Raw genomic sequence first — 10,121 nt, forward strand, 5'->3', positions numbered from 1 at the left:
TATAGGTGCATATTCACACCAGATTGTGACTCTCTAGAAATAAGAATATAGTTTTTTGCATGATACAAAAAACTCTGATTTTTGCATGATACATTCCTTGACACATACTAAGCGTATAAGAGATGTTGGTTGAGATTTATTACATGGGGTTTTGAGGGTCATTCCCCTTAGTTACTCCTCACCCACATTCATATACCACTGGACCATTTTCTAAAACAAAACAAAAAAGCAAAACCCTATCAAGTGGGAAGCTCATGTATAAAAGTGCTTTCTCTAACCATGCTCTGTACTGCTGAAAACTTCTGAGAACCATGCTCTTCCGCTTCTGTTTTTTAACTTTTCTTATCTGAGACATTCAGAAATGACTCACTTTGAAACTCTTCCTGTGGAGTCAGATGGTAGTGGAAAGTGTTGGGTTTGGTTTATCATCAGAAACGGAGAGAGGAAAGAGGAGGCGCTCATCAAAGTTCCTAACTGTACTTCAGGACTTGACTGTGGTCAAGGGCGGGGACCAGACGGGACAAGTGGGGACCTCCAGACCTATGCAGAAGCCTTCAGCTATTATCTCGGGTTTTTGGTAAGGAAATCTAGATGCACCTGATGATTTATGCCCAGCTTGTTCTCTTTAGATAATGGTTTGAAGGTCATTATTTTCTATTCCCCCTTCTTTCCCCAACTGTTATTTCTTTTGCTTTATTCCCATGTCCACCTTTTTCTTTTTCTAACTATTCCATGTTCTATTTATCTTTGCTGTTTACATTTCATTCCGGAACTAATATTAAATTTTTACATCATTTTCCCTGCTCTTAAATTGGCTGTTTCTCCTTCTGATCTTTGATTCCAGCTTTTCCCAATAATTCCATTTTCCAAATCAGTGATTATGTATTTTTCTTAATATATATATTTTTTCTATTTCATTTCGCTCTTTTTCTCTTTTATTTTTTTCCACATTCTTTATTGCTACTGATTCTGTCATCCTGTTATTAGTATTTGATTCTGGTATCTACTTTTCTTTCCCTATTATAGCTGAATTTTAGTTTCAGGATTTTACTTATCTTTTTAATTCTGATTGGTCAATTCAGTATTGAAAATTTAAAATATGTATATAGAGAGAGTTACTTTTCAACCAAAACCAATTTCGTATTGAAAACTTAAAAAAAATAGAAAGAGAGGTACCTTTCAACCAAACACTTGGAGAAATATAAAAAGTTACCTTGAACTGAAAGATTTTTAAGATTCTGATTCAGATACACTTTCATTGCAAAATATGATATTTAAAGTATAGTATGCCAGATGATTCAGTTTCTTTGCATTAGAATTTTTCTCTTTTCAATCTTTATTATTTACTTATTATTCTTTATTACTGTGCTGCTCTTGATGCCTTTCTCTATTAGCAATACCAAAGGCTTTTCTGTTATGTGATTATTTGTAGTAAAAAGAGTTTTGGCCTGATAGTAATTGGACCTAGGATTTGAGATCACTCCTAGTTGTGACTATGTAAAAGTCCCCTAATTTGTTGAGTTTCAGTGTCCAAAACTATAAAAATAGAAATAAGAAGAAATAATTGCTAACTTTCTTTTCAGCCCTTGAACTCTCTCCATCTCTCTATATTTTATGAATTGATGTGTGAATATGTGTGTAGGACAGGTGGTCAAGGTAGCTGCCATGCACAAAAGCAAAGGAAGTGAACCTGACAGGCCTCGAATATTAGAATAAGCAAGGCTACAGAATGGAGAATGGGAAGCACTTCTTCTTTTTTGTTATTTTGTTTTGTTATTTTAACTTCTGCTAATCCCTATGCTAGCATTTAGTCAACTCAGCAGAACAAGTCATATGGTATTCTGGGTTTCTACCAAAGGAAACATAAAATGCTGTTATAGCCAACAAGAATTGGGAACTGGAAAACAAAAAAAAGGAAGTTAGAAGAGATAGCATCCTTATCGAATTAAACAAATAAGAATTAAAATTTTTATTTAATAGAAAAAGAAAAGAAACCCCAAGTATGAGCATCCATCCATTCAAGTAATCTTTAATCCTTACGTCTTACAAAGCATTGTGCTAAATTCTGTGGAGCAAGCATTTAGAAATAAGATATTTTTTTACCATTATGAAACTTAAGGCTAGAATAATAGACAAGACAGCCATGAAAATAATTGTAATGCAGAACAAAAGGCACGTTGCCCAGAGAATACAAAAAGTGGTTCAAACCCCACCATACACACACAAAATTTAGGAGGCTGAAGAAGTAAATTATGATTGGGATTATAAGAGAGGTTTCAAGGAAAATATACTTGAGCTTGATCTTGAAGAATGACTAGGATTTCAGCATAACTAGGATTTCAACAGATAGTGATTAAGAATGGAGGAAAGAGGAGGTTAAGGTAGAGAACAGCATTCCAGACAGAAGTGAACAGCAGTCGCCAAGGTAAGAAAATGGCATTGACTTGGAATAGTGAGTTGTTCAGGAAAGCTATAAAGTAAGGTATGTTTACAGGAATGTCAAAAATTACAGGAATTTCGCTGGCAGTCCAGTGATTAATAATCTGCCTTCCAATGCAGGGTAGGTGGGTTTAATCCCTGGTCGCAAAATTAAGATCCCACGTGCCACAGGGCAGCTAAGCCCATGAGCCACAACCACAGAGCCCACATTATTCAGCGAAGACCCAGCACAGCCAAAAAAAAGAAAAGAAAATTAGGGAAGAGTTATGTCACAGAGGCCAAGAGAAAGAGAGTGATAAGAAGCCAATGTAAAGTAATAGAGATATTGTGGAGGATAAAGATAGAGAAAAAGATGCTTGTATTTACTCTCTAGAGGTAGTTTTAGCAGAGTAATGGGATAGAAGACTAATTACAAAGGGTTAAGAAGTAACTGGTGAGAACACAGACCCCAAAACAAACCAGTATCCTTGAAAAAGAGAAGCTGCTAAATTAAAAGGCTTAAGAAATATCCTGATGCAAAGTGTGATCCTTAACTGGATACAATTGTTGACAAATCAGCTATAAGGGATATTTTGGGGATAGCGGGAAAAAAAGGATGAAGTCTGAATATTCATCAAGGTAAGTCTTACTGTAAATATGGGGACTGCTAAGTGATAAAAGTGATCAAAGAAAGCAGTTTATATAAAACAATATGCGTTTACACCCACGTTCATAGCAGTAGCATCTGCAATAGCTAAAATGTGGAAGTAACTCCAATGTCCATTGACAGATGAATGGATAAATAAAATGTGGTACACACATAGAGTGGAATATTATTGTCTTAAAAAAGAAGAGAATTCTGACACACACTACAACATGGATGAACCTTGACGACATTTTGCCAAGTGAAATAAGCCAGTCACAAAAAGACAAATGCTGTAGGATTCCATCTATACAAGGGATCTAGAGTAATCAATCCTAAAAGATGATGCTGTGAAAGTGCTGCACTCAATATGCCAGTAAATTTGGAAAACTCAGCAGTGGCCACAGGACTGGAAAAGGTCAGTTTTCATTCCAATTTCAAACAAGGGCAATGCCAAAGAATGTTCAGGCTACAGCACAATTGCACTCATTTCACATGCTTGCAAATTTATGTTCAAAATCCTTCAAGCTAGGCTTCAACAGTATGTGAACCGAGAACTTCCAGATGTTCAAGCTGGATTTAGAAAAGGCAGAGGAAGCAGAGATCAAATTGCCAACATCCATTAGATCATAGAAAAAGCAAGAGAATTCCAGAAAAACATCTACTTCTGCTTTATGCCAAAGCCTTTGACTGTGTGGATCACAAGAAACTGTGGAAAATTCAAGAGATGGAACTACCAGACACATTACCTGCATCCTGTATGCAGGTCAAGAAGCAGCAGTTAGAACTGGACATGGAACAACAGACTGGTTCCAAATAGGAAAAGGAGTACATCAAGGCTGTGTATTGTCACCCTGCTTATTTAACTTATATGCAGAGTACATTATGCGAAAACCTAGGCTGGGTGAAGCACAAGCTGGAATCAGAATTGCTGGGAGAAATATCAATAACCCCAGATATGAAGATGATATCACCCTTATGGCAGAAAACAAAGAGGAACTAAAGCACCTCTTAATGCAAGTGAAAGAGGAAAGTGAAAAAGCTGGCTTAAAACTCAACATTCAAAAAAATGAAGATTATGGCATCCGACTCCATCACTTCTTGGCAAATAGATGGGGAAATAATGGAAACAGTTACAGACTTTATTTTCTTGGGTTTCAAAATCACTTCGGACAATGACTGCAGCCATGAAATTAAAAGACGCTTGCTATGACCAACCTAGACAGAATGTTAAAAAGCAGAGACATTACTTTGCTGACAAAGGTCCATCTAGTCAAAGCTATGGTTTTTCCAGTAGTCATTGTATGGATGTGAGAGTTGGACCATAAAGAAAGCTGAGCACCGAAGAATTGATGCTTTTGAACTGTGGTGTTGGAGAAGACTCTTGAGAATCACTTGGACTGCAAGGAGATCAAACCAGTCAATCCTAAATGAAATCAGTCCTGAATATTCATTGGAAGGACTGATGCTGAAGCTGAAACTCCAATCCTTTGGCCACCTGATGCAAAGATCTGATTCATTGGAAAAGACTCTGATGCTGGGAAAAATTGAAGGCAAGAGGAGAAGGGGATGATAGGGAATGAGAAGGTTGGATGGCATTACCAACTCAATGGACATGAGTTTGAGCAGGCTCTGGGAGATGGTGAAGGACAGGGAAGCCTGGTGTGCTGTAGTCCATGGGGTTGCAAAGAGTTGCACAGGACTGAGCGACTGAACAACTAAGAGTAGTTAAACGCACAGAAACCAAAAGTAGGCTGGTGATTGCCATGGACTTCAGGGAAAGGGAAGTGAGGAACTGTTTTTTAAAAGATAGAGAATTTCAGCTTTACAAGATGAGAAAGTTCTAGAAATTGTACAATAATGTAAAAAACCCAACACTACTGAGCTGTACCCTTAAAAATGGTTAAGATGGTAAATTTTGTTACATGTGGTGGTGGTGGTTTAGTCGCTCAGTCATGTTTGACTCACTGCAAGCCAACTGTAGCCCTCCAGGCTCCTCTGTCCATGGGATTTTCCAGGCAAGAATACGGGAGTGGGTTGCCATTCCCTTCTCCAGGGGAACCTTCCTCACCCAGTGATCAAATTCACATCCCCTGCATTGCAGATGGATTCTTTACCAACTGAGCCACTGTATTTCACCACAATTAGAACAATTTAAATACCAGTATGCACAGTGTAATCTAATTTCATTAAATTTTTCTTAATAAAAAATATATATACATATAGTACACACATATGAATGTGAATAAAGATCCAGAAAAATGTAAATTAAGGTACTAAAAGTGTGGGAATTCCCTGGAGCAGCCCACCAGGCACCAGGGCCCACCAGGCAGCCCACCAGGCAGCCCACCAGTGCAGCCCACCAGGCACCAGGGCCCACCAGGCAGCCCACCAGGCAGCCCACCAGTGCAGCCCACCAGGCACCAGGGCCCACCAGCCCACCAGTAGTATCCAGTGGATACAACTTTGCTCTCCCAATGCAGGAGGCCCGGGTTCAACTCCTGGTCAGGGAACTAAATCCCACATGCTGCAACTAAAGATCCCACATGCAACTAAGACCTGACATAGCCAAATAAATAAAAATATTTTTTAAAAAAGATATTTAAGAGTAATCACTGACTAGTGGTATGTTTTTATTTTCTTATTTTTGCTTGTTTATGTTTTCCAATTTTCTTCATGAATTATTTCTGTTTCTATAATAATCAAGCTATTTTACCCAAGGTATATTCATAAAAAACAAATAAGAAAGCAATGATAGGTCGTAAGGAAATCAAGGGCTTCCCAGGTGGTGCTAGTGGTAAAGAACCACCTGCCTATGCAGGAGACTTAAGGATATGGGTTTGATTCCTGGGTAGGGAAGATTCCTGGGAGAAGGGCATGACAATCTGGAGGGCATGACAGTCCACTCCACTATTCTTCGATGGAGAATCCCATGGACGGACGAAGCCTGGAGGGCTAACAGTCCATAGGGTCGCAAAGAGTCGGGCACAACTGAAGCGACTTAGCACAGCACATAGTTGATTTACCATATTGTGTTAATTTCTGCTGTAAAGCAAAGTGACTCAGTTATACATATTCTGCATACATATTCTGAAAAATTCAGAATTTTTCATATTCTCTTCCATTATGGTTTATCTCAGGATGTTGGATACAGTTCCATGTGCTATACAGTAGGACCTTGTTGTTTAACTATCCTATATATACTGGTTTGCATCTGCTAATCCCAAACTCCCAATACTCCCCTTTTCCTCAGCAACCACAGTCTGTTCTCTATGTCAGTACAGTAGATTTTACATTGTCTTTCAGAGTATGTTTTTGAGTAATCCAGTGTGAAGTTAAGGAATATAAAATAAACCAGTGTTAGGGTCTTTGTGGCTCTCCATCTTTAAGTTAGAATTCTATGAATATGCATTTTTTTTTTTTAGTTTTAATATTTTTGTTTATATTTTTACAGAAGTTGGAGCAATGGAGTCTTTCTCTGCTGAGACCAATTCAACTGACCTACACTCACAGCCCTGGGATGAACCCCACATAATTCTCTCCATGGTCATCCTCAGCATCACTTTCCTACTGGGGTTGCCAGGCAATGGGCTGGTTCTGTGGGTGGCTGGCCTAAAGATGCAACAGACAGTGAACACAGTTTGGTTTCTCCATCTCACCTTGGCTGACTTCATCTGCTGCCTCTCCCTGCCCTTCTCCCTGGTCCACTTGGTTCTCCAAGGACACTGGCCCTACGGCTGGTTCCTATGCAAGCTCATCCCCTCCATCATCATCCTCAACATGTTTGCCAGCGTCTTCTTGCTGACCACCATTAGCCTGGACCGCTGTCTGTTGGTACTCAGGCCAATCTGGTGCCAGAATCATCGCAACGTGGGAACAGCCTGCACTATCTGTGGTTGTATCTGGGTGGTGGCTTTGGTAATGTGCATACCTGTGTTTGTATATCGGGAAACGTTCACTATAGACAACCAGAGTATGTGTAGCTACAATTTTGGTCACTATGGCTCATTAGATTATCCAGACTTCACCTATGATCTATTGGAAAACGGGTCTTTTGACAACTATCCGCCTGGAGAAATGGATGACAGGTTAGATTCCTTCTCTTCGCAAACCAAGGATCGGCCTTGGGCAGCCACCACTGGCCTCCATTCCCAAGAATTTCAAAGAACTTCTAGAGACTCACTCCCTATGAATTCAGCTAGATTATCTGTTCAACAACCACATTATGATTTGTTTCAGTCTGCTGATAAAGTCTCAGCTACACTCTCCAGTGACTTTCCCATTGAAGATCACAGAACTCACCCCCTGGAGAACTCAAATTCTTTTCTCCCTGCTGATTTAGAGTTTTTTTCTAATGCCTCCAGTGATTCGTTATACACATCTGAGCTATCACAAGGTTTCCAGGATGATTATTTCGGCCAGTTTGCATATGATCATCAAGTGCCAACACCCCAGGTAGCCATAACCATCAGTAGGCTAGTGGTGGGTTTCCTGTTGCCCTTTATCATCATGGTGGCCTGTTACAGCCTCATTATCTTAAAAATGCGTCGGAGCCGCTTCACCAAGTCTCGGAGCAAACTCTTGAGAGTGGCTATGGTGGTGGTGGTTGTCTTCCTTGTCTGCTGGGCTCCGTACCACATTGTTGGAGTCCTCTTATTGTTTACTGACCCAGACACTCCCTCTGGGGAATCTCTGTTGTCCTGGGACCATGTGTCTCTTGCTCTAGCATCTGCCAATAGTTGCTTCAATCCATTCCTCTATGCTCTCCTGGGAAAGGACTTTAGGAGAAAAGCAAGACAGTCCATGCAGGGAATTCTGGAGGCAGCTTTCAGTGAGGACGTGACACACTCTACCAGCTGCCCCCAAAACAAAACCTCTTTCGAAAGAAACAGTATCAGTACAGTTGTATGAAAACATGGAGCCATTGACCTAAGCAGAGGTTCTTAGGCGAATGCAACGTGTTTCTTAAAAGACAGGCGAGATGGGGAGCAGCGGGGTTCTTGCAGAGACCGTCAAAGAATCCATCTGGAGGTTCTCAAAGCGTGGTCCCAGACAAGGGGCATGAGCATCACCTTGAAAGTTGTCAGAAGTACAAACTCTCCAGCCCTTCCCCCTGCAGGCTGGCTGAACCTGAATCTCTGGGAGTGGGGTCCCAAGAGTGTTTGCACAAGCTCTCTTGTTTCTGATGAATGCTAAACTTGGGAATCACTGTAAAGATAGTTTATTTCAATCCCAAACAAAAGCACGTGAGATAAATGAGAATGCAGTCTGCTTAAAAATGATGTTTCAAAAGAAAATAATAATATTTCCAATGTCAAATATTTTCTAAATTTCCTTCCTGATTCAATTTAAAACCATTTCTTCCTGTGCTCCCTGAGTGAAAGATAATCTTTTATTCAATGGCTTTGTTGGGGTGATGGCAGTGGTGATGGTTTTAAATGAAAAAAAAAAAAAGGTGCAAAAAGAAAAAGTCTATAAAAACAAGGAACAGCTCTAAAAGGACTGTTTCTGAATAAAGTTGGTGCAACATGTGAAACACAAACAAACAAGGAGTTATGAGACTAAGTTGGGAGCAGAGTACAATGCCAGATGCCTGCTACTTGGAATTTTTTGGATACAGGACACAGGAATTCTGAGTTGCCTTCATTTCAGCTGAATAAGCATCCATTGTGTAAAGACTACTTAGGGCACCTAAGAACTTTCTCATGAAACGGTATATAAGTCACAGTTTGGGCAGATGGCTCCTCCGTTTGTTTGCTCTAACTGCTTATTGATAGAAGCATCTGTCTTTCATTCTTTTTCTTAAGCTCCTTAATTCCCTTACTTCTCTCCTGCCTCGAAATCTTCTTCCAGGCTTTTTGCCTCTAATAACCAATACTTTCATAACACGCAAATGACTCATTTGCTCTCACTACTTCCCAAGAAACTTATTTAAAACAAAAGGACAAAGAGTAGAAGATGAGGCAACTATTCTTGAATTCACTGCAAAATAGCTGAGTACCCTCTGGGCTTGTTACCCATCCAACTCCTAAAAACATGACTGTAGATGTGTATTTTTCACACTAAAATTATCAGATGTATCTGGGGTTTAATTAATCTTTATCTTTACCAATGTAATACATGCACACAGTTTTTTAAAGAGAAACCAATGCTCATAATGAAATCTAAGAGGTTTCCTGCCCCACTCTGGCCAGCTTCTCCTTCCTCCTACTCCCACTTCCCAGAGATAACCCTTGAAACCACAATCTGAGATATTCTTTCTGAAATTTCCCATCATATTTCTAAGTCATGACCTTATGATGCTAGTTTTTGTACATGATAAATGTCTTTTTGTTTTGGAAGAGGAAGAATTTTTTCTAAACTCCTTCATATTTTGTGTTTATGCAGCATCCCAATATTCATTAACCATCATCCTTTAATTTGTTCACAAGCACACATTTTCTGCTACTTTGCTGATCCATTCCAACCACGCTTCTTTCATTTTTAAAAAAGCATTCTCCAACCCCATCACCTTCTCGTTTTTTTCTGTATATGAAGTTTTATGTATGGATATTAAGCCTCTACATTTTCAGGTTTGTTTGTACTACAACTTAACCTCATCTGAGCCCAGTGATTTAACCTGAAACATAGAAAATGAGATGTTTTAGACTTGCAAAGCACTGTTCCTTGTTAAGTGGTGGAGGGGAGGGTCTGGACTACAAATGAGGTATAAAGTGCTATGTGGAAAATTTTCAAATCATTAGGAATGCTCTCACTTGTGCAATAATGATATCCAAGATGATGTGATTTGTCATGCTACTTTCCAATTTAATCTGCTCATATATTTGATGTGAATAAATGCTTTCTTTCTCCACAGTTCCTTGCAAGGCTCAGAGATTCATGGATCCTTTTAACTGACATTCAGGATATATCATAATCTCTAAACATACAGCAAATAAACCTCATAGTGGGTAGCTGTAGGCTTGCTGTAATGATGATTAGCTAGTTTTCTGGAAACCCCAACATTCTCATGGGACCCTGGATAGAAGTCTCAAACTCTTAGGGCTAGTGTACAGGATAC

The 10,121-nt window shown here is 39.5% G+C and overlaps 1 protein-coding gene across 1 annotated transcript; it reads left to right on the top strand.

The window, feature by feature from the left end:
• Window positions 1-362: 362 nt before the first annotated feature.
• Window positions 363-9,914, top strand: C3AR1 (complement C3a receptor 1). The gene is made up of 2 exons (XM_005908313.2): window positions 363-577; window positions 6,516-9,914. Exon 2 carries the CDS (start codon window positions 6,527-6,529, stop codon window positions 7,970-7,972), a length of 1,446 nt encoding a protein of 481 aa, XP_005908375.1. The 5' UTR covers window positions 363-577; window positions 6,516-6,526; the 3' UTR covers window positions 7,973-9,914.
• Window positions 9,915-10,121: the final 207 nt, after the last annotated feature.

Source organism: Bos mutus, chromosome 5 (assembly GCF_027580195.1).
Source record: "Bos mutus isolate GX-2022 chromosome 5, NWIPB_WYAK_1.1, whole genome shotgun sequence".
In the NCBI taxonomy this organism is placed as follows: Eukaryota; Metazoa; Chordata; class Mammalia; order Artiodactyla; family Bovidae; genus Bos; species Bos mutus.